This window comes from Eulemur rufifrons, chromosome 29 (assembly GCF_041146395.1).
Source record: "Eulemur rufifrons isolate Redbay chromosome 29, OSU_ERuf_1, whole genome shotgun sequence".
Taxonomy (NCBI): Eukaryota; Metazoa; Chordata; class Mammalia; order Primates; family Lemuridae; genus Eulemur; species Eulemur rufifrons.
Window position 1 is genome coordinate 94,942,863 of NC_091011.1, and position 24,673 is coordinate 94,967,535.

The window sequence follows — 24,673 nt, forward strand, 5'->3', positions numbered from 1 at the left end:
AGCACAAGGTGCTTTGGAGAGAGGTGTCCAGTCCTGGGGGGCGGAGGGGGGGGGGGATGGGAGGAGCTTGTCAAGGGGGAGGTGCTTGCCCAGCTGGAGGAGGAAGCCTAGGGATGCAGCCCACAGAAGGAGCTGGAGGATGTCAAGAGCAGCGGGCTGGAGCTGCCCAGGGGAGGCCCATGGGTCATCTTTGTGTCTATCTGGTGTGCCCCAGGCTAAATACAGCGCAGGGCTCAGCCCAGCTATATTCTCCTCTACCCAGGGAGGGGACATGGCCAGCTGTTCCCCAGGATGCCTTGGTTCTGGGCAGGACAGGTCTTTGTTAGGGGCCAGGGGCCAGCTGCCACATGGACCTCTCGGGATAGTGGTGATCACCATGCCAGCCACGGCCCTGCCTGTGTGAAGCAGCATGGCTGCGTTTGCAGGGTGTTTCCACATTGTCATTCTATTGTGCTCACCACGTGAGAACAGGGCTTGGGGTGCCTAGGGGAAGACGGAGGGTGTATGTATATGCAACTAGAGAAGCAAAGTGACATCTCAGCCCTCGGCAGTCCCCACTGAGATGCAGGGCAAGTTTTAAGAGGTACTGTCTGCCTCCCACCCCCATGCCCTAGCTGTGTTCTTTTCCTTTCTATTTTGGCACAGCTTACCTAGAAAATGCTGCTAAAAATATGGGTGACATCCTCAGATATATTATTGATTTTGCTTTTGAAAACCTTGGGCTTCACTAAATGTCCCCATTTCTCTTGTAGTTTTCAGGAGAGATGAAAACTGGTTGCTCTGGCCAGGTGACAACTTCTGCAACCAGGGCTGGAGAGCTGGGAGTGGGGTGGGTGGGTTGTCACAAGTGGTCAGGAGGTCCTGCGGTCAATGCCATGGAAACTCTAAGCTTGGCCCCGGGGTAAACCATCCTGGTGGACTCGTTTCTTTGGCTTCCAGTATTCCTTCCCTGTAGCCTCTGTTTAAAATACCAGTCTTCTTGGGACATCTAACACATGAAGTCCCACATTCCTCAGTGAGATGCTCCAGGAGCTGCCTGGTTAGGGGTAGGGGTGGGTCTTCAGGAGGCCAAGTGAGCTGGGATGGGCCTGCTGGGATAGACTGGTCCTTAGAGTGAGCTGTGAAAGCAGGCAGGCCCCACCTCCAGGCCTGGTGCTGGGAGCCAGGGACTGATTTTCCTGCCTGGTGCCCCCCACCTGCAGTTGTTCAGTTCCTGGGCTTCAAAAGGCATGTGGGGCACCTGTGGGGCTGCAGGGGGACCTTCACGATGCTGAGGCCTGTGCCTCCCAAAGCCCACCCTCAGGGATAGCTCCACCCCAGCAGCCAAGGAGCCCTGCCTGGGCCTTGGGGAATCCCAGCTTCCTCCACCCGACAGCTACAGAGGACCACAGAGAAAAAGCCTATTTGATGTTCCTGGAGCACTTGTAACTTTTTTTTTTAGGCTTCAGTTTCTTTATCTGTCAAATGAAGCACTTTCTCACTGGGGCCTAGGTTAGTATTTCTGATCACTGTCATCACACCCCATTTGTGTCTGAGGGTCTCCATCCCAGGGTGGTGTGCAGAATGCAAGCTGGGTTATGGGGCTTGTGTTCCCATCTGAACTCTGTCACTTAGCATTGTGGGGCTCAGGCCAAGCCGTTCTGTGTTTCAATTTTATTTTATTTTCCCATCTATAAAATGGGATAATAATACCTACACGACCTAGACTGCACGTGATTATTGGAAGGTTCCCATGAGATCATATATGGGAAAGTGCTTTGTAAAAAGCAAAGTTATGCCCGGATAAGGGGTATCATTAGATGGCAGCTGGAAACTAATTTAGCCCTGCCCGCTCACGGCGGCTGCCTCTGGGCGTTGCAAGCAGCTCTTTTACGGGGTCTCTTGGGCTTGAGCATATGACTCCATTGTGAGGAGGGGGGTCAGTAGGGCCCTCATTTCTTCTTCCATTCCTAGTCATCTCTTGATACCACCCAGGCCTCATAGCAGGGTGGGCGTTGGCGAAACCGTCCGCTAGGGCAGCTCTCTGATTCTGATGCCCTTTGACTGATGTCTCCACCCCTGAAACCCACGCTCGCAGAAGCTCCGCCAGGCTCCTGCGCTGGCCCCCTCCTCTCTCACTCGGGGAAGGGCGTGGTACCTCCCGCGCCCGCTTTCTAGTCGCTGGGGGCAGCCTGGCCGGGCTGTTCCTGCCTTGGGATGAAGGAGATGGGGATGATGCTCTAACGGCCGAATTCGGGCCTCAGGGAATCCTGAACGGGGGAATGCCTGGGGCGGCGGACCGAGAGACTTGGGGTGACCCGCCCTGCGGGCCGTTCTGGCCCCGGAGCCGGCTCCCTCTCCTGCCCAGGCGGGCGCAGCGCTCGCAGCCCTCCTTTTTCCGCCAGCCAGGGTGTTGGCGAGTTAGACCTCCCAGCCTCACGGGGCTGCTGTGCTGCTGCGGCGACGTTGGCGATTGCGGCGCTGCGGAGGAGACTGAGAGCCCAAGAGGAGGCGCCACGTGAGTCCCGCTGAGCGCGGGGCTGGGGCCTCGGCGGGAGGTTACCGTATTTATCCAGGCCAGCGTCGGACCCTTGGGGGCGGGTCACTGCGGGCGCGCTACCGTATTTGCCGGGGGCCGCGCAGGTCCTTTCTGGGAGTGGGAGCGCCGCGACTAAATTATGTATTATCCAAGGTTAAGTGGTTCCGCGGGGGGCGCTGCGGGCGCAGGGAGTGGGTTGCATTCATTCCCTCCGGGAGGAGCCGGGGCTTGCAGCCGGGCGGGGTGGGTTGCGGCAGCAGGGAGGAGGCCTACGTATTTTCGTGGGGGTGGGGTTGCGACGCAGAGTTTACCATATTTCTCCAGGGTTGCTCCGGCCGCAGGAGTTGGCAAGGTTGTGCGTGAGGTCGGTGGGGTGGGGTCAGCTCTTTCGATTAATGCAGCTATTTGACGAGAGCAACGTTGCAGAAGGCCTGCTGTCTTTATGGGGGCGGGGGAGAAGAGGTGCGCGAGGGTTACCGTATTTGCGTTGGGCAGCGCAGACTCTAGAGGAAAGAGCCGTCGCCGGAGACCGGAGGAGAAGGGGCGCAGCCCGGGCTGTGAGTGTGACATGGGATGGAGGAACTTGGGGAAGAGAGGGGGCCAGGGCTTTGGACCCTCTCCGCATGCGGGCGGGGCTTCGGTCAGGGTTACAGCTGGGCAGAGTGGGGAGGCTGCCCCTTGACAGTTCCAGCTGAGATTGGCCAAGGGGACAGTGCAACTGTCTGGGGAAAGATTTGTGGGTGCAGTCTGTGGCAAGTGGTACTTGTCCCCTTCCCCAAGGTGAGTGTCAGTTCCACACTGGCCTAAGCCTAGGAGAAGACAGAGGACGTATCTCTGAGACCCCACTCTGCAGACAGATTGACTGAGGCTGGAAGTGTCCCGAAGGCCTCGGGGGAGGTCCAGGGAAAGAACAAGCAAGCTTCGGTGATGGGGGTGGGGAGAATGGATGAGGCAGGCCTCAGGGCCCTGCAGGAGCAGGAGCCCATGTTTTTTGGGAGATATGGGGGTGGTGGGTGGCAGTAGACAGTGCTCTTACAGGAGAAGTGGCCCTTTGGGAATGGATGGCTCTTCAGTGGCCAGGATGGTGGTGGTCTTGTGTGTGTGTATGTTTGAGGGGTGTTTAGTTGTTGAGCAGCTGGTACATTGAAAAGAGCTTTCAATAGAGAGTCAGGACACTTAGGGCCTAGCTCTGGCTCACCTTGCTGTGTGACCTTGAGCAGGTATGTTGACCTCCCTGAGCCTCAGTTTCCCCATCTATAAAGTGGGGCTTAGTAACCCTGCTTGGCCCCTTTTCAGGGCTAATGTGAGGACAATGGGAAACAATTTATGAGGAACATAGTGCCCTGGGAAGAGGATCCTTAGAGGAACCAGCATGAAGGGAGCCAGGTCTGGGGATGTTTGCTGAGCATTGAGCGTGTTGCTCAGCCTTGAGCCATGCTTTGCTGTGGGGGTAACCAAGAGGAATCAAGTGGAGACCAGCCCCTGGGAGCTCACAGTCTGATTCAGTGATTTGCAGACCTTTTAAACACATGGCGCGTGCCTCATTTTGATAAACAAAGAGCTGCTACCTTTAATGTTTAACTGAGGTCACTTTCAAGTTTACAGGATTTTGTTTTTGTTTCTTATTTTAAGCTTTGCAAAAATCTTTAAACCACCAGTGATCCCACCCTTCCCTCCAGGTTTGGGGTGCACCTCACTACCTATCCCTGTACCCCCCCCTCCAGAATTTGGTTGGAAGAGATAAGAAACAAAATACTAGGAATCCCTGAATATCACCCACCAGCATTTATTCAATGTCTTGTGTGGCGGGCACAGTGTTGGTGCTGGAGGGTCCATCATGCCACCTCTGTCCTTAGGGTGCTGGGGGGAGGAGGACAGAGGTGGCATGACAGACCCTCATGCAATGTGATGAGTGAGGGTCACAGGGTTGGGCCACATGGTTTAAGGCGGGGCTAAAGGTGTCAGGGAAGGCTTCTAGGAGGAGGTGGCCCTTGAGAAGGGCCTGGAGGGAGGGCGGGGTTTGCTTAAGTGGTAGCTGAGAAAGGACAGTAGCTTCCAGCAGGGGAACTTTGACCTGAAAAAAACTACAGAGGGGCGAATGCTGGAGACTGTGGGAGGTGAGTGTCCCCGGCCAGACTGGGGGCTGCCTGACCCTCGGGTGCCCCCTGATTCCTCTCTCCGCTTCTGCCTCTCCAGGGACTGCTGATTGCAGCTGGAATTGTCCATGACGGAGCTGGCGTCCTCCGGGGGCGGGTCCCCTGCGGGAGACGGGGAGGAGGGTCTGGGGGACGAGCGAGGCCTGGTCATCCACCACCCTGCGGAGGAGCAGCCCCACCGCTGCCCGCTGTGTGGCCAGACCTTCTCGCAGCTGCCCAGCCTGGTGCGGCACCAGAAGGCGCACGCCGGGGCGGGTCGCGCGGCCGCCTTCGTGTGCCCCGAGTGCGGCAAGGCCTTCAGCGTCAAGCACAACCTCGAGGTGCACCAGCGCACGCACACCGGGGAGCGCCCCTTCCCCTGCCCCGACTGCGGCCGCTGCTTCAGCCTCAAGCAGAACCTGCTCACGCACCAGCGCATCCACAGCGGCGAGAAGCCGCACCAGTGCGCGCAGTGCGGCCGCTGCTTCCGCGAGCCGCGCTTCCTGCTCAACCACCAGCGCACCCACGCGCGCATGCCCGCGCCGCACCCGCGCCGCCCCGGCGTCTTCGGGGAGAGGCGGCCCTACTTCTGCCCGCGCTGTGGCAAGAGCTTCGCACGCGAGGGCTCGCTCAAGACCCACCAGCGCAGCCACGGCCATGGGCCCGAAGGCCAGGCTGCACATTTAGGCCGCGTGCTATGATGCGCGCGGGGCCCGCCACCGACGGCTGCTTCCTGCCTCTCAGATGCGCCCTGAACCCCTGGAGATGGTCCTGGGCTGGAGCCCCCTCTCCAGATAGGATCCAGGGAGCAGGAGAGGCCTGGCTTGGGGTCTTGAAGCTGTGGACCACCAGGCTCAGGCTGCCCCTTTATGCTCTTCCGTCGGGACCCTCTGAGTGGCTGCACATAGCTGCTTTGGGCGCCTGCCCTGGTTTTCCTCTTCGGGCTGATCCGGCCTAGAGCAGGTGAGGGTCTGGCCAGAGCCACTCTCAGGCCTGGGGGGTGGCGGGCATGGGTGAGCGGTGTTGATTCTTGGTGTCAGTTGGGGCTGGTGGGGCTGGTGGGGCATACTGGGTCGTAGGCCTCTTTGTGACCAGGTGCTTACCAGATCTTTATTCCCAGAATGTCACAGTTGAAAGCGACTTGGAGAGGGCCCCTTTCCACAATCCCCAGGCCCAGCCTCAGCCCCCAAGGCCTCCTGGCTCCTGCACGCACTATCTGGTGCCCTTGAGAAGTCATTTCGCTTCATGTCTTAGTTTGCTCAGCTGTAAGTTGGGAATAAAGATGAGGGACTCCTCTCTGGGACATTGTGAGGATCGTAATTGCTGCAACAAGAGAGGGTGAGGTCACCAGTCCACAGTTGGCACCCCTGGGTGCCACTGACTGTTGCACCGGGCTCTCCAGAGGTGACACAGATGTGGGCTACAGGTCCTGCCTCGTGGCACTCGCACTTGACGTGAGCGACTGGTGCCCACTCAGGATGATGTGGGCGTGGTCAGGAACAACCTGGTGCTCTGGGGCAAGAGCAAGGAATGTGACTGGCTTCTCCACATCCCCCGGGGAGCTGGATGGCTCTGAGCCAGGTTGTGGGGACGAATAGAACTACTAGGAAGAGCATGCATGTGGAAGGATGTTTTCCAGGCAAGGGTCAGATGGTAGGGGCTGGAATTTGCCCCACAGAGGACTTTGTGGTGGGGGAGGGGACATCTGAGATTTTTAATGAGAAGAGCACCTGACCTCAGACCTGTGCTTCACAAGGAGGAGCAGAGGCACCGTGAGGAAAGATGGAAGAGGGGAGAGCAGGAGCCTCAAAGGTCTCGGGATCATCTGGGCAAGAGAACATGAGACCCCCAGCTCAGAGGCTTGACCAAGGGCATGCAGTGAGAAGGGGAGAGCCACAGCTTGCCCCCTGGACCTCTGATTCCAGGCTGCACTCGGAGACATAAGTTTCTTCAGTGGTTTGGAAGAAGAAATGGCCTTCCCTGGGCTTGCCCCATCACAGTGCTTTGTGGATAACGGGCTGAAGCCCGGGCTTTGTTGGGATTCTGGATCCCAGGACCCTTTAGCTCCACTGCTGAAAATGGAAAACGGAGCTGGGAGGATTTGGGAATAGGCTCAGGGGCCATGTGATAGGAGCCTGGCAGAGGTGACAGGGGTGGTGTGGATGTGGTTTAGGAGTCAGGAAGTTGGGGCTTCGAGAGGGCCTGTACTCCCAGAGCCCTGCTCTGCATGCAGTCCCTTTCCTCTGCTCCTCTGCCCTTCCTTGGTGCTGCATGGCTCCTCAGGTTGACTGCCCTGTGCCTGCCACCCCCAGGTGGCTGTTGCAACGTGGACTGGTGCTTTGTGGCAGAGATTAAGAGGCTAAATAGGGACCTGGGACATCTGGAGCTGGTTGCCAAAATGCCCTGAACTCGCAGTGTCTCATCTGTAATATGACTCATAATCCTTGCAGTGCTTGGTAAGGGCTAAGAGGACTCACTGAAAGCCCTGGACAGATCAGCGTGGGGTGGCTGACTGCTCCCTCCAAGCCCCAGAGGGGTGGCTGGGCAGGGCCACCTCATGGCCCCTGACCTGACCCTGATCTCTTTGTTTCTGTGAACAGATGCGGAGTGGGCAGGACCTTATGACTCTGAAGGTACTGGGCACAGAGACCAGGAATGGGGTTCCACAGGGCTTGACTGGCACCACACCCTGGCATGAGGACACATCCCGTAAGCAGACCTGCCTTGGGAGGTGCCCTGCAGTGACCTGTGGAGGTGACAGGACGGAGCTTGGACTTGGAGGCAGATTCTGAGCCCTGTGGACGAACTCACCAGGCCTGGTGGGAATCACAGCTGGGAAGACCTCATCGTGGCTACCTGGCCATGGGTCTCAACTCTCTTTGGTGGCAGGGACGACGCCTGTGTGGAGAGCTGGCTTCTCTCCTCCCGCCTGCCCACCACTTGGCTGAAGTTCAGAGACATGAAGTGACTGGTCCAAGCTAACACAGCAAGTCAGCGGCAGTCCTGGCTCTAAAGGCAAAACTTTGCCCCAGATGTGAATGGCACCGGCAGGCAGTGGTTCTTTCCTTTCTGAGCAGTGGTTCTTAACACTTTGGGGTCATGAAGCCCTTTGAAAATCTGATGGTTATGGACTTCCCCCCCCCCCCCCCAGGAAAACAGACATACTCACACAGACTCAAAAATCCCAAGCAATTTCAGGAGCCCCTGGACTCCCTGGATGAAACCTGTCCCCTAACTCCAGACTGAGAACCTCAGCCCTGGGGGCTTCCCCTGCTGCCCTTTCCTTGTCTGTCACTCATGGAGCCCTAAGTCGAGGCCGCTGTACTAGTAATGTTCCTCCTCCCCTGGCCAAGCCTCCTCCTTCCCTCGTCCAGGAGCAAAGAATTCTGGGGAGGGGACCCTTTTAGTCAGTCCCTTCTTCCAGACCTGACAAATGATGCATCAGGGTCTGAAGCCTAATTTCCCTTCCCCAGATGCGATGGAGTTTCCTGTGCTGGCTTTGCTCTTCGGTTTTTGTGTTTTTAACTGGCTGCTGGTTTTCACAAAGGAGCCCTTTGCTCCTGCCCTGGGCTCTGATTTCTGTGTGAGGCCCTGAGGGGAGCTGGGCTGCTGTGCGTGCTGGCGGGTGAGTTTGGTCTGAGTCTGCCCCAGGGAGAAGAAATGCTGCTTCCACCAGCCAAGCCCAGACAGCGGTGCCTCCTGTCCGACCAGGTGTTCCGCCCAGCCAGGTATCATGCAGGAACACTGGGGAGGAAGAGGATGAGAGTCTCACTCCAGGTGCCCGCTGCTCTGGGCAGGGGGTGAGCCCAGTGCAGTGGCTTTCTGTGTTCTCCCCGCCTGTGGCAGTAAGAATGGAGCCCAGGCTCAGACTGGCAGCTGGGCGGAGACTCCTCCCGTCCTCATACCTGAGCAGGTCGGCCTGGAACCCTGCTGCCCCACAGTGAGCTGCCCGTCAGAAGAGGCGAAACCAGCCAGGGCTGGGAGGGTTTTGGTCAGGGTTGTGAATTCCTGTCTTGGGGTGTTGCTTGTCATATCTTCAATGCAGTTTGGCCCATAGGTCGTTACTGACCACCTACCCTGTGCCATGCCCCGGGCACCATAACAGAATGCTCAGGGGCATTGGAGAAAGAGAAGGCACTGCACGCCTAGGAGCTTCCACTCTGGGGAACCCTGGCCAACCTAGAGAAAACCTCTACAACACACACCTTCTCTGCTAACTGTCCAGCTTGTGTCCTCCCTGCCTGTGACTGTGCTGTGCTCATTCCTACTTCTGTACCGTCCCCTGTATTGCTCTGATATGTCCCCCTTTCTCTCCACCCCGCTAAGCCCTTGTCTACCAGGGCCCAGCTTCCCGAACCACCGAGTCCACGTTCCTCCTTCTCAGCACAGTATGTGTGTTAACACACCATCTTCCCCTCCCCCTAGAGTATTATGTGCTGTCTTCGCTTACGCTCCAGTTTCCTCTGTGTGTGTATGTGTCTGTGTGTTTGTCTGTCTTGTCTTGATCCCCAACTAGACTGTGAGCTCCATGAGGGCAAGGGACTGTGTCATTTCTTCTTGAACCCCAACAGAGTCTAGCATAGGGCTGGGCTCATAACTCTCAGGAAACACTTGTCGACTGACTGATGGATCAAGTGCCGGAGGTTGTGGGGTGGCCGGTCCTGGGAGGTGTGCAAGGGGAGAGGGGATGTGAGTTAACTATTGGGTGCATTTAACTGGGTGGTGGGCTGGCTCCCCCGGGTCAATAATGGGCATCAGAGGCCTCAGGTCCCTCCCTACTTGGGGCAGTGGGAGCTGGGGGGACCCCCCATGGCTGTGCACGTGCACATACATGCTTGTCCAGGCTGGGTATTTGCGTCGGTCGCTGATACCCGCCAGAACTGACCGAATGGAATAAATGTTCTCTCGACATCAGCTGGTGTGAGGAGTGGTTATTTAGGGTTGGTGGGTTAGGTGGGAGCCAGGTGGTGGCCTCTGTCTCTGCCTCCAGCATCTGTTGGGGAGTTAGGTTTCAAGGAAACATGGTGGCCAAAGATGGATTTGAGGGACAGGTGTTGGGGCCCCTGGAATCAAAATGTAGCCCCCGCTTTGGCTAGCCCAGCCCCTGGTGAGGCCAGACCTGCCTGAAGCTGTGGGGCGAGTCGCAGCAGGCCCTGAGAGTGCTTGAGCCGAAAGAGCAGGCTACAGTGCTGGTGCCACCGCAACAGGAGGTCTAGGGCCGGTCACGCTTCTCTCCTGGGTGACACGGGGAAAAATCACCCGTCCCCTTTCCTCCCAGAGTTGTGAGATTCAAATAAGTATACACAGAAACAACACTAGTGAAAAGCTCAGGGTTTGTGAGGCTTCACCGTCATCCTTGTCCTCCCATGGTGGCACCTGACAGCAGCCCACTCCCCAGTCCGTGATCTTCCCTAGCAGGATGACCGGTATGTCAAGCTGCCACCGGGTGGCTGTGAGATTTGGGTAAGGGACTCCCTCCTGTTAGGGGGAGGGCCTGGGCTGGACCAGCACCTCGGTCCTGTGCCCTGTGTGACTCTGACTTGAGGCTGCATCTGTGGCCTGTGTTGGCGCAAGGGTTCTGTGTGCAGGGACAGCGCCTTTGCAGCCTGGCTCTGTTGGGGGTTGGGGGACGTTGGGGAGCAAATCAGGCGGGGCTCGTGTGTTCAACTCAAATTGGCTAAGGCCAAAAAGGGAAATGATGGGCTCGTGTAACTGAAGAGTGTGAGGGCCCAGCCCCGCCCTCGCTCTGCCCTCCACAGCCCACGCGGCAGGAGGAAGCTGGCGGCGGCTCCCAGGGTTGGTCCCTTTCTCTACGGTTCTAGACAGCAGCAGGCCGACTCCCACTGGCCCGTTACTAGATCCATCGCAGTGGTCAGGAGACGGCGGGGTCCTGAATGGTCTGGTCACTTGCCCACCATGGAGGGGCTCCGCTCCACCTGGAGTCCATGGTCTGAGAGTGGGGAAGGGACTGTGCCGGGAGAAAGGGCAGAGACAAGACGACAGGTGGATGGATACCAGGTGGCAGACCAACGCCCTTGCTGCTGACGGGAGTTTCCTGGATCAGCAGCGTTGGTGTCACCCAGGAGTTCGTATTAACGAAAGATCACTGGTCCCACCCCAGACTCCAACCAGAAACCGCATCTCATCAGGACCCCAGGTTGTCTTTACGTGCTGTGACTTCCCCACCTCTCTCGGAGGAGGGCCTTTCCACTCGGGCATTCCATGGGCCCTATTGCCTACAGGGAGGAGAATGAAATGGTTTCCTCTTAGAAAAGCTTGAAGGGTCTAGAGACAGGGGTTGCTGTCTTCACTGCAGTCCAGATACCAGCCATAGTTACCCCCTGCCCCTGGGACTGGAGCACACATCAGCAGGACCCCCGCTGACCTGGCCTGCCTACCTGGCTTTGGGAACTTACTGGAATATAGAACACAGCACGGGGGAAAGGCTGAGAAAAGGGCCAGTGCTGGGCAAAAAAGCAGCTGACTCACCCGAGGGGCTCTCCCCCTCTGTCTGTGCTCCCCAACTGTTCCTGTCTCCACCCTCCTGTGGCCTCCTTCAGAACAGCCCAGCCTCACTCTCCTCATAATGCCCAGGTGTCTGCCATGGGGGCCCTTGCTGTCCTGCCCCTCCCCTTTCCAGCTGTTGAGAGTTGGCTGCCAACAGCTCTCAGCTGCCTTGCCTGGGCGCTACCCCAGCTCAGCCCCACCTGACAAATGGCTGCCGACACCAGGGGGAGGTTCTGTAGCACGCCCTGTGCTCAGAGCTTCACTCTCCCCCTCTAGAGCCCTTCCCCAACAATTCTCATCCTCCCCAAAGAAGAACCTTCATCTCAGCCTCTGCTTCTAGGATACCCAACCTAAGGCAAGGTCTTTGAATAATACAAGCTCAATGGCCAGGTATGGTGGCTCACGCTTGTGATCCCAGGGCTTTGGGAGGCCGAGGTGGGAGGTTGCTTGAGGCCAGGATTTCGAGATCAGCCTGGGAAACATGGCAAGACCTTGTCTCTACCAAATAATAATAATAATGATAAAAGATTAGCTAGGCACGGTGGTTCACGCCGTAGTCCCAGCTATTCAGGGGACAGCGGTTTGAGGCTGCAGTGAGCTATGATGGCACCACTGCACTTCAGCCTGGGTGACAGAGCAAGACCCTGTTTCTAAAGGGGGGGAAAAATAAAGTAAAAACTCAATGAGTCTTGCACACAGAAGAGATGGTGACTAGCACCTTTCTCTGGCAGTTCTGTGTGATACTGGTCACCTGTGGGACTTCAGTGCATTGCCGGTGGATTAATGGACTGCAGGTGACCGTCCTTTGTGAGAGGCCAGACCAGAGGATCTAAATGCTGGCGTGGCAGCCCCTCATCAGCTGCTCTGAAGCCCCTCTCAACTGGAAACAAGGGGCAAGAATCTAATTCACAGGTCAAGGGTTGGGGTCTAATCTGACCACGTGGCTTCGGCCAAGGTCCCTAGCACTCAGGTATCAGCCCAGGCTCTGATACCTGAAATGAATGGGGTAGAGCTCGCCTCCATGGTTTCTCTCCGGTGCTTCCCTGGTGCGCGAGTGAGGCTTTTTTGGGTGGTGAGGGACAGAGACCCATTTAGGCTAGTGATGGGCCGTGTCGCAAGGAAGCCCCCATGTCCGGCTGTGCTGCCGGGCGGTAGAGCAGGCGGCAGAGACCCCAGGACAGCGCACCACCATTCCTGCGACTCAGCCTTTGGCCATTCCTGCGGCCGCCGCCATCTCTGCTCTGTAGCGGAGTGTGGAGAACTGAAACTGGATTATTCTTTTCTTTAAGCAGGAGAACTGCAGTTGCTAGCAGTTTCTAGCGTCAGGCTCAGAAAGTCACCTTGGAGCAGACCTCTTTTGTTTCTGGAAGGTCAATAGACCCTTTCAGTTAAACCAATAGAAAACAAATACCCACTGCTACTCTTGAACTAGCCTTGGACTTGGAAATCTTCTCAAATGCAGATGCTTCAGACCAGCATATTAGCTGTTCTGTTGCATAACAATCATCGTCAAAAGGCTGCTGTAGGTCAGAGCATCTGGGCATAGGGGTCTCTGGGACGTGGGAAGGACCTGAAATTCTCTCCCTGCTGAGGGCCTGAGCTGAGACTTGCCCTGGCATGGGGGGACTTGCTAGGGCCCAGTAGGGGCCCCTGAGGCTGGGTTTAAAGCATGGGGGTCCAAGAGAACCGTGGTTTATCATAGCGGTGGAAACCGTGTCCGTGAGCAGGGTAGGAGAAGCTTCTGGAGAGGGTGACATGATGGAGCATGAGGAGTTCTGAGCGGCGGGGGAGGCACAGGACAGAGGGGACAGCAGCTTCCACTGCATGGGAGCTCTCCCAGAAATTGCAGGGTGGGTGTGTGGGCTCCTGGGGGAAGGATCAACTAGACACAGTTCTGGGGATTGGGGAAGGCACAGTCTTCATTTGAGCATAAAAAGAAACGGATTTGAGGCCGGCAAACAGGATGCACTGGTCACTGCTGCTCCCGCTTCCCGTCTCGTGCTATCTGTGGCCTCGTGGTGGACGCGAGACATGGATGGTTCTCTTTCCTGCCACTGTTCTTGGCTTTGATGGGATTTGGGACGTGCTAAAATATGGCATCTTGGCATTTGAGAAAACAGCAGAAGCAGGAAAATCACCTTCACCTTCCCTTTGCCTGTCTCCCCTGAAGCAGGCCATCAAAGAATTCTCCGACTTTCCTCTAAAGTAGATCGTAAGACCCTCATTCCAGAAAGGTATTCCCTGTACCTGGGCGAAAGGAATGTCACACAGAGACTTCAAGAAAAATTGGAACAAACAGGCTTTGCTAACTTCCCCCCAGTTTATTAGTGTTTGATCGTACTCTTTTGTCCTCTAATCACATTTTTGCACGACTGTCCATAAAAACAGTTTCCCCGATTTCTTTGGGTCTTCATTTCTGAAGGCTCCTGTGTCACCTAAAATTTAAATACATTTGTGTGCTTTTCTCTTGTTGATCTGTCTTTTGTTGTAGGATCTCAGCCAGGAGCCTTGCGGTGGGTGAGGACAGGTATTACTTTTCTCCCGCAGCCGCCTCCGCACTCCGCTCTCTGCGCGCACCTGTCCTGGTCTGGGACACAGACTCCCCAAGGCAGATTTTGCTGTGACTGCCCACTGTCCTGCTTAGGGCATCTCTTGGGCAAAGTCCTTTCTCCTGGCTCTGTCTGTGCTGCCCGGAAGCCTCGGGATGGCTTCCCTGGGCTGGGGCACATGTCCTGGGCCCGTGGCTACAGGCAGAGTGACAGAGGCCTGGGGCATAAATCCCGGGAACTGGTTTTCCAGGGCAGGCAGAGCCCCCGTTCTCAGAGGGGCGTACACAGACAGGCAGTTCCGGCTTCTGGGCCTTTCCTGTGCAGAGCCCTCATCGGCAGATTCTCCCACACGCCTTGCGCTCTCTTTTCTGCTGTCTTCTTAAGATGTAATTTTTCGTGTGTTTATGGCTTGATGTCCAGTCAGTGACAACTTGCATCTGTGCACCATTTTCTGGTCCCTTTCACATGCACACATCCTCAAGGGCGAGGGTGTGATCGTGCAGATCCGGGACCCACAGTGTCCCATGCTGGGAGGCTCCCCGGGAACAGCGTGTGGTCTGGTTGCGTAAAGGTTGATTTTGACTGGATTTGTGCTCTGGGCGTAGTGCTGGACTTGGAACAACAAGAAGGCCACTTTTGGAGCTTCTTTCAGTTCGTTATTGCCTCCTCCCGTTTGGTGTATATTTGCAGTCACTTCTTCCTTACAAATTGGCCATCACTGGAGCATGATCAGGAAACAAAGCCAGTTAACAGGGCAGTCCCATTTTAGGCAATAAGGCCACCCTCAACAAACACCAAATATCACTGATAGATCACATCCTGTGAACACAGTGCAGTAAAATTAGAAGTCACTAACAACTTCTAATGGTAAATAAAGCTTCTATACAAAAACAAGATAGTGAATAAAAGCTTCTATACGTTGAGGGATTTAAAAACACCCTTATTAGTGGGCATGGTGGCACAGGCCTATAGTCTAAGCCACTTGGGAGGCTGAGGTGGGAGGATCCCTTGAGCCCAGGAGTTTGAGGCCAGCCTGGGCAACATAGTGAGACGCCCATCTTAAAAAAGACAGCAGCATACTTAATAACTCGGATCAAAGAAGAAATTAGCAAATATTTATGAATGAATATGAAAACACTACATTTCAAAACTTGTGAGATGCAACTAAAATAGTAACTAGAGGAAATTTTTAGTTTTAAATGTATTCATTAGAAAAGAAGAAATTTTAAAAATCAAAACGTCAAGAGTTCAACTTAAGAAGTTAGAAAAAGAACAGAATATACACAAAGAAGGAGAAAAATAATTATAAAGATAAAAATTAATGGAATAGAAAAAAGATAATATTAGTGAGACTCAGTAAAACCAAAACTGGTTCTTTGAAAAGACAAATAAAACAGACAAACCTCTGCAAATTAAAAAAAAAAGATACATATAAACAGTGTTAGAAATGAAAAGATTATAACCATGGATACAATAGCGACTTTGAAAAATCATAACAAAATACTGTGGACAATTGATCACAATTTTACATTTATAAGAAATTGATAATTTTCTAGAAAAATATAAATTACTGAAAGAAACTTAAAACAATCTGAATATACCCATAAGCATTGGAGTACTGGAATCAGGAATCAAAAATATAACCTTAATTCCTCCAAATTAATTAAGACAGGAGGCCCAGATAGTTTTATCGGGGAGGTTTATCAGCCTCAGTGAAGAGATAAGCCTTCATGTGGGAACAGTTCCAGCTGGTGGGGAAACACTCCCAAACTCGTTTAATGAGATGAATTAGTAAAACCTTGAAAACAAAACCAGAGAACGACAGTACAATGAAGGAAAATTTTAGGCCAATCTCACTTAGGAACATAATTACAAAAATCCAAAATAAAATATTAGCAAACTAAATACAGAAATATGTTTAAAAGTATATCATGACCAAGGTTTTATCCCACAATACAAGGGTGGTTTAACATGAGAAACTCTATTAAAGAAATGTTCCTATTAAACAGATTAATGAAGAAAAAAATATGATTATCTCAGTAGGTGCAGAAAAGCAGTTGCTAAAATTCAATTCACTTTAATTAAAAAACAGAACTCAAAACAAACAAAACAAAACAAAAACCAAACAAACCTCCTTTCCCGTGGCTATAACCAGAGGCAAACGTGACCTCTGTCGGCTGCTCCAATGCATTTCTCCCCTTCCTCATCACACCCTATCTTTCCAGCTCTTCTTTACCCTTTAAAAACTCACATTTTGTCACGGGTGGCACCTTTGCCTTGTTCCCTCTGCATGGAATATTCTGGAATATTCTGCTCCCAGCTCCTCCCAGAGCTCGCTCTTGTCACTTAGGCATCATCAGCACAGCTGTTATCTTTTCAGGAGGCCTTGTCTAAACACCCTCTCTAAATAACCACCCATGTTCTCTTTCGAGGCACCCAGTTTTATTTCCGTCTTGGCACTGGTCGTGAACATTGCCTGTTTATTTATGTGTTTGCTTGTTCAACATCTTCCTCCTTCAAATGTGAGTGCCAAGGGCAGCAGGACCCTGTCTACCCACTGCCTAGAGCAGCACTGGGCACACTTCAGGTGCTAAAGAAATATTTGCTCTCTTTTCTTGGCCATTATTGGAGCCTATTCAGACAATGTTATAATGTGAGTAAATCAAACCTATTCATTTCTCAAATATAATGAAATATTCTTGAGACTACATTTAACAGCAAAGTTGATAGGTTACATTTTGTAGAGATCTCATTGAAGATTTATTGATTTCGATCCTATAGTTTTGTTTTGGTATTTTGGAGTGAAAACAGCCTTCAACGTTTTCATAATTGTACCAAACCCATAAGCCCTAGGCCCTGGGCCTATGGTGTCTAATGAAAAATGGACCTGTGTGGGACAATTATGCCAGTTTTGTCTTTCCTTCTTTGTCTGTGCATCCCATAAATGGAACTGATTTTGTTTTTAAAGTGCAATTTTAAAGAACTGTGAGATTCTTTGGTTGCCCATGTGGATAGGTATGGAGAGCCTAAACAAGTTGAATGTTATTTGAGGAACTGAACTTACACCATGTCTGTTAACAGATGCCAATAGGAGAGCAGCGCCCTCTAGTGCCCATTTTGAGAGCGAATGTTGAGTGAGTTGGACCCTCAGGTAGAGAGGGCTGTTCCTCTAGTGCCCCCGTGGCCACGTTGGTGTTAGAATGTAAACTTCACCAAGGCAGGGACCATGTGTGTGTCCAGTTACTACTTGCCAAATGAATTAATATCTAGAACCATGAGCTTTTTGGGGTTCCCTAAAGAAGTGAGTCAGAAAAATAAATTGTCCCGTCAGAGATGAAATGGAAGTTGACAGCTCGTCTAGAGGAGACAAGAAAAGGGAAAGTAATGCAATTAGAAATTTGTTTCTTTTTCTGGTTTCAAGAGGAAATAAGAAGGAAACAGAGAGTAACATTCCAAAGAGAATTAGGCAGCCAAAAAGACAGCAAGTTTGCTCATAAAGACCTAAAACATTTAAAAGGCAGTGAAGTTGGGTGAGGCACCAACTCCACTGGCTGTCTCAGCAGACCTCGGAGGACAGAGAAGGCAGCAAGTGACAGCAGCGGGGAAAACTGCGACGGCCAGCTGAAAAGCTGTGGGCTGCTTTCACCTGCAACAAACGTTTACCATGTAGATGTTCACTGGGGAAATTTGAATACCAGTTGGATATTTGATATTACGGAATCATTCATTTTTCTTAGTTCTGTTGTTGTGCTTATGTTAATAGAAGGATCCTTATCTTTCTGAGATATGTACTGAATAAAATGCTCTCTGGATTTGCTTCCAAATGATCTGGGGTCTGGGTGAGGGCAGGGACAGAGGACTATGTGTTGGTAATTTTGAAGGTGGGCGACAGGTAACTGGGGGTTAGTTACAATATTTGCTCTATTGTCATGAGTCAGAAGTTTGCCATGAGAAGTCAACGTATGTTTACATATGATCCTTTTTTCCTTTTGAAAATTCCTCTCCTAATATGCCTAGAAAAGCTAATGTGTTGGGGGTAGGAGAGGAAATGTGTTTTGGCAGATTTGAAGTTTCAGTTTTGGGCCATTTCCTTTGGCCCAAATGATCATGATGGCTGAGAATGGGGAGGGACTGAGAGGCCCCCTTGCTTAATTTATATATGGGGTGATTTCGAAATACTTCCTTCAGGATTGGGAAAGGCAAACTAATTAGATAATTGATCCAAATAATTTTTGTGGTTGAATTGACTGAAGGATGAATCCACTTTTCTATATTCACTAGAAGATATGAAAAGTTTTCCAAGTGCTACTGAATAAATAAAATTGTATCAAAGCCCTCTCTGCTGTCCATAAAACAGTTGAGTAAAAACCAACTTAAAAAAAAATAGACTTTGACCGGGCGCAGTGGCTCACACCTGTAACCTAGCACTCTGGGAGGCCAAGGTGGGCGGATCATTTGAGCTCAGGAGTTCGAGACCAGCCTGAGCAAGAGCGAGACCCTCGTCTCTACTAAAAATAGAAAGAAATTATCTGGACAGCTAAAAATATATATAGAAAAAAAAATTAGCCGGGCATGGTGGCGCATGCCTGTAGTCTCAGCTACTCGGGAGGCTGAGGCAGTAGGATCGCCTGAACCCAGGAGTTTGAGGTTGCTGTGAGCTAGGCTGACGCCACGGCACTCACTCTAGCCCGGGCAACAGAGTGAGACTCTGTCTCAAAAAAAAAAAAAAAAAAAAAATAGACTTTATTTTTTAGAGCAGTTTGAAGGTTCACAGCAAAACTGAGCAGAAAGTTCAGAGAGTTCTCATATACTCCCCACCCCGGCACAGGCACAGCCTCCCCCACTATCAGAGCGGTGCCTGTGTCACAGCTGGTGAACCCACAGTGACATGTCATCATCATCCAGAGTCCACAGTTTACAGTAGGGCTCGCTCTTGGTGTTGTACGTTCCATGGGTTTGGACAAATACATAATGACGTACATCCACCACGCAGAGTAGTTTCGCCGCCATAAAAGTCCTGTGTGCTCTGCCTGTTCCTCCTCCGTCTCCGCATCTCCTGCAACCACTGATCTTTTTACCGTCTTCATAGTTTTGCCTTTTCCAGCATGTCCTGCAATTGGAATCATATGTTATGTAGCCTTTCAGATTGGCTTCTTTCACTTAGTAGTATGTATTTAAGTTTCCTCCCTGTCTTTCCAGGGCTTGACATGAGCCAACTTTTGACAGTCGTACATGGCAATGCTCTGAGGGTTTTTATTGTTGTTTTTGAACTAAACGTTTTTAAAAGGAAAAATGATAGAAATAATTCTTGAGAATTCCAACTCTTTAAAGTGATTATTACCCTTACTAATCTGGTCCCTTGGGTAGGGTGGTGTAGCTGCTCTGGAATGCTGTATTGGGGTGCAGGTGGGGAATGCCACGCTGGGGTTTCAGACGGTGATGCCCAACTGTAACAAAATTCTCTAAATTAAGGCTAAATGACTGCTGCTTGGCATTTTTTTTTTTTTGAGACAGAGTCTCACTCTGTTGCCCAGGCTAGAGTGAGTGCCGTGGCGTCAGCCTAGCTCACAGCAACCTCAAACTCCTGAGCTCAAGCGATCCTACTGTCTCAGCCTCCCGAGTAGCTGGGACTACAGGCATGCACCACCATGCCCGGCTAATTTTTTCTATATATATATATATTTTTTAGCTGTCCATATAATTTCTTTCTATTTTTAGTAGAGATGGGGTCTCGCTCTTGCTCAGGCTGGTCTTGAACTCCTGAGCTCAAACGATCCGCCCACCTCGGCCTCCCAGAGTGCTAGGATTACAGGCGTGAGCCACCGCCCCCGGCCCTGTTTGGTATTTTTGAAAGTAATTTCTGTGTTTGCCTGAATTTAGAGAAATTCTGAGAAACACTAGAAATGACTAGAAATTTCATCGAGAAATGAAGGATTAACATCAACTTCCAGTTGAGACAGGTTGCAGTTCCCAGGCAGGCTTGGGATACTCTGGATCTTTTTTCTGGAAAGGGGTGGTGGGAGGGGTAGAGATGAAACAAGATTGACCATGTGTTGATAATTTTGAAGTTGGGTGAGAGGTAACAGGGGGTTCATTATACTTTTCTTTCTTTCTTTTTAAAGCAGCCGGGCGCAGTGGCTCACGCCTGTAATCCTAGCACTCTGGGAGGCCGAGGCGGGCGGATTGTTTGAGCTCAGGAGTTTGAGACCAACCTGAGCAAGAGTGAGACCCTGTCTCTGCTAAAAATAGAAAGAAATTAGCTGGACAACTAAAAATATATAGCAAAAATTAGCTGGGCATGGTGGTACATGCCTGTAATCCCAGTAACTCAGGAGGCTGAGGCAGGAGGATCGCTTGAGCCCAGGAGTTTGAGGTTGCTGTGAGCTAGGCTGATGCCACAGCATTCTAGCCCTGGCAACAGAGTGAGACTCTGTCTCAAAAAAAAAAAAAAAAATTGTGGCAAAATACACATAACATAAAATTTGCCATCTGCTATGGCTGCAATGTTTGTGTCCTCTCCAAAATTCATTGAAATTTGATCCCCAATGCAACAGAATTAAGCGGTGGGGCCTTTAGGAAATGATTAAGTCATGAGGATTGAGCCCTCATGAGTGGGATTAGCAACCTTAAAAAAGAACACGAGGGCACTAGCCAGCACCCTTTTGCCCTCCCATCTTTTGCACCACGTGAGGACGCAACAAGACGGTGCCATCTTGGAAGCAGAGAGTAGCCGTCACCAGGTACCAAATCTGCTGGCATCTTTTTTTTTTTTTTATTTCATCTTATTATTATGGAGGATACAGAATTTCAGGTTACATACGTTGCCCATGTACCGCCTGTCCCCCCAAGTCAAAGCTCTAGGCGTGTCCGTTCCCCAGACAGTGCGCATTGCACCCATCATGTAGGTATATATCCCTCCCTTCCCCACCCCCCCCCTTCCCGAGTCAGCACCTTCAAGTGTTACCACTCCCCAAACGGTGCGCAATGCACTCATTGTGTAGGCATACACCCATCCCCTCCCCCACCCCCCACCTCAGTCTGATATCCAATTGGTGTCATTCCCAGATGTGTATTTAGGTGATGATCAGGGAAACCAATTTTCTGGTGAGTACATGTGATGCTTGTTTTTCCATTCTTGGGATACTTCACTTAATATAATGGGCTCCAACTCTCTCCAGGAGAACCATAGAGATGTCGTATCTTCATTATTTCTTATAGCTGAGTAATATTCCATGGTATACATATACCACTCTGCTGGCATCTTGATCTTGGACTTCCCAGCCTCCCAAATGGGAAGAAAATGAATTTGTGTGAGTTAAACAAACTGCAAGTATTGGAAAAGTAAGAAGCACTCCTGCACACATGTAAATGTGGTTTCTTCAACATTTATTGAGCACTTATTGTGTGCTTCCTCATGGTCATGAAGATGGCACCAGGGTTGGAAGGCCCTTAAAGATCCTGCCCTCGGATCTCCCCGGCAAGGTCCCCCATGCAGGCTCCTGATAAGTTATTGACCAGCCTGTCCTGGAACATCTCCTGTGGCAGGGGACAGTGGTGTGATACCACCTGTTAAAGGGAGGGACACATGTGACTGCCCTTCTGGGGAGTCTTTGCACAGGCCTAGGTGTGCCCCACCAGCTCCAAATGTCCCTCTTTCTAAGGAACCACAAAACCCGCTCACGCTGGTGGTGGTGTTCCTTGGAAAGAGGGACAGGAGGTGGTTGTGTATGTTGGGGATGGAGTCAGAAGAGGGAATGGCCTTTTCTCTAGTGGTTGCACATTCCCCTCATGTCTTCCTGGGTCCCGAGCACTCTTGGCCTGTCCTTTGCCTGCCTTGGCTGTCACCGGGCTCCAGGGGCCACCTCTAGTGTAATGTGCTCTGCACCGTCCACCACCCTCCATCCTGTGTGCTGGGCACTCGAGTAAGAGCTACAATTTGTAAAAGTTGTCAGAGTCAAAATGGAGTCCCTTGGGGTGTTGGTGGGGATAGCCAGGCCCCCCACGCTCCCTGGGTGCCCCTCACTCCTTGTCACCAGGCCCTGCCCCCAAACTGTGCGAGGTTGAAGGACTGACCTCAGTCTTTACTTTCCCTGCATTCGCACCCTGGCTGGCACCTCATCTTGGGCAGATCATACTTCCCTGTCCCTGACTTTGGGTTTGGAATTGTGTTGATCTTAAATTTTAAATCTTCAGCCTGTTTTACCTGCCTTTAGAGTAAGACACATGGCCACTTACATGGTAAAATTAGACTTATCTCTGTTTCTTTGGTCCCACCTTCAAAATTTTAAAGAATTTTTGCCCTGAAGACGGGTGGCCTCTAGTGGTGGAACTGAGCCAAGGAGTCAGACTTCTCTTTGAGCTGCTTGTCCCGCTCCCTTTCCATCCTTTTGATGGTGGCTTTAGGGACAAGTCTATCTGTGGAACTTGAAGAGTGAGTGTTTCCCCTGGAGCTGGGTAGCCCGCAGGCAGGGAAGGGCGTGGCAGCAGGTGCTGGCTCGGGTTCCTGGAGAAGCAGAGGCTGGTCTCCAGTCTCTTTGCGGTGCTTTGGGTGATGCAAGGAGGGCAGAAATTTCCATTTGGATATATCTGTTTTGGAGACTGTCACATGCTCCAAGGGAAGAGTGAATGGTGCCATGAGTTCAATTTTGTCCTCTTAAAAAGATACGTTGAAGCCTAGCCACCAGTACCTCAGAATGTGACCTTATTTGGAAATAGGGTCTTTGCAGATGCAGTCAAGTTGAGTCACAGTGGATTAAGGTGGAACCTAATGCAATATGACTGGTGTCCTTATAAGCAGAGGGAAATTTGGACCCAGATCCAGACACACACAGGAACAAGATGATGTGAAGAGATGCAGGGAGAAAGCCAGGTGGGCATGAAGGCAGAGGCCAAGCTGATGCGTCTACAAGCCAAGGAACCCCAAAGATTGCCAGCAACCACCAGAAGCGAGAGAGAGGCAAGGGAGGATCCGCCTACAGATTTCAGAGGGTGTATGGCCCTGGCCCTGCTGGCACCTTGAATTTGGACTTCAAGCCTCCACAACTGTGAGCCAAGGAATTTCTGTGGTTTTAAGCCATCCAGTTTGTGATGACTTGTTCCGGCAGCCCGAGGAAGCTAATACACTGGGGTGCGGGGTGGGAGGAGGGTTGCCTGTCTGTGGGCTGCTGCACTCAGCCTCGTGTGAATCGGCTGCCTGGAGTCCTCCATGCAGTGAACGATCATCATGGCTATGGGTTCATCTTTAGGAGTGCCGCCAGCATTTCCTGGTGAACAGCCAATTCCAGGCACTCCATGTGGCCCTGGAGAAGCTACAGGAATTTTGGATGACAGGACACCTGGGCTCTCCTGATAGCGACAGGGGTAAGGACAAGGAAGACAGCACTCTGGAATTCTCTACCTGTGAACACTGGCATGTTGTGGAGTGGTCCAGAGAGCCCCTCACCCTAATGGAGAAGTGGAGCATGACTGATCACCAGAGTTCTCATGCCGCCACAGGATTGATCAGGTGACCACTGCTCCTGCCAGGTGCATGGGCGGGGCCAGAGGGAACAGGGCAGAGTTGCCCGAGCACCCCTGCGTTTAAGCCTGCAAGGGGCTGGGATGAAGCTGTGGCTGTTCATCTGCTTGGTGGCTGGGGTCACCTTGGTGACCTGCAGGCCCTCAAAGGAAGTGGCCCCTCACTTGGGTAGGTCCAGCCGTGGGGCTAACGGGAGTGGAGTGTGTGTGGGGGGGGGAGGGGAGAGAGAGAGAGAGGCGGGGAGTGGGGGGAGAGAGAGAGAGAGGATGTCAGGGGGCAAGAGGGGCTTGGGCTGGATGTGGCGACCCAGGGGCTGGAAAAAGAGGGCAAAGGCAGGCCATCCTCTCCTTCCGATCCTGTGGTTAGTCTCCACGGCGGTCTTCTCTGTGCCTGGCTCCCCCCTTCCTGCCTCTTCCACACCAAGGGGTCTCCCACACGCCCACTCTGTCGTTAGCATTTGATGCCATGTATTCACCTGAATGAATAAACACATTCACACTGAAACACTCGATCCATTTCTTGGCCTTTGACATCTCTGAGCAGAGACCGCCCCTCTTGAAGAGCCCGAACTGGGGTGATTTACCTGGCCTTTTGGTTTTCTCATCCGAGAAGCAGCAAAAGCCATCACTTCTATACACAAATAGCACTGCTGTGAGAATTAAAATTTGAACACAAGCAAAGTGTTTAGTAGAGTGTCTGCCGCACACCGGCAAGTGGCAGCCAGTGGCCCGGGCTGTGGTCTGTGAGGTCCCCACCACGGCTCGCAGCTCTGCGCGTGCCTTGTGAACCCTGCGGTCCACCTCTCTCCAATCACTCGCTGCGTGGGTCTCACTTTCCCGCCCAGGACTAGACTTCCCTGGAGCACGGGAAGGACAGGCGTCCGGCCCGCGAACACTGTGGGATTGGGCCGCCTGGACAGAGGGTTTTCTGGGGGTGCCGGGTGCGGGCTCCGGGATGGGCTCCAACAGCAAGCGCGAACTCGTTTCTCCCTGTCCCGTATCTGCCTAAGGGGCACCTGGGCCTTCAACCCGCTGAGCCTGCAAAGACCCCCCGGAACCGCTGTGGGGGCTGCTGCGAGGGGAGAGGGACCGGGAGCTGGACACCGAGACCGCCCCCGGCCGGGCGCGCAGAGCGGGGAGGACCCGGCAAGCACCTTCCTAAAATCGCGTGGGTCGAGGCTGCCGTGAAGGCGTAGCCGATGACAGCCAGGAGATGGCAGCAGAGCCTTCTGCGGTGGCCGGGGAGCTGGCACAGAAAACGGGGTCGAGACAGGCGAGAAGCTGCCAGGGGGCGACAGTCGCGAGCTCGGAGGAGGGAGGGGGAGCACAGGGCAGGCTGGTCCCGGACGCACCTGCGGCAGGGAGCCGGGGAGCCGGGAAGCCGGGGCGGAGTCCACAAGGTTGCTCCCGGCTGCCACCTGGGACTGGAACCCAGCTTTATCTGCCCT

At 52.6% G+C, this 24,673-nt stretch overlaps 1 protein-coding gene across 2 annotated transcripts; it reads left to right on the forward strand.

The window, feature by feature from the left end:
* Positions 1-2,638: 2,638 nt before the first annotated feature.
* On the forward strand, positions 2,639-7,298 carry LOC138377047 (zinc finger and SCAN domain-containing protein 2). Of its 2 annotated transcripts, XR_011231766.1 has the most exons (3): positions 2,639-3,075; positions 4,715-5,616; positions 7,254-7,298. XR_011231766.1 is itself a non-coding variant. In XM_069461701.1 (2 exons), exon 2 carries the CDS (start codon positions 4,743-4,745, stop codon positions 5,352-5,354), a length of 612 nt encoding a protein of 203 aa, XP_069317802.1. In that variant the 5' UTR covers positions 2,639-3,075; positions 4,715-4,742; the 3' UTR covers positions 5,355-5,617. The 2 variants fall into 2 exon arrangements, 1 of the variants encoding a protein (XP_069317802.1); XM_069461701.1 differs by lacking the exon at positions 7,254-7,298 and having other exon boundaries at positions 4,715-5,617.
* Positions 7,299-24,673: the final 17,375 nt, after the last annotated feature.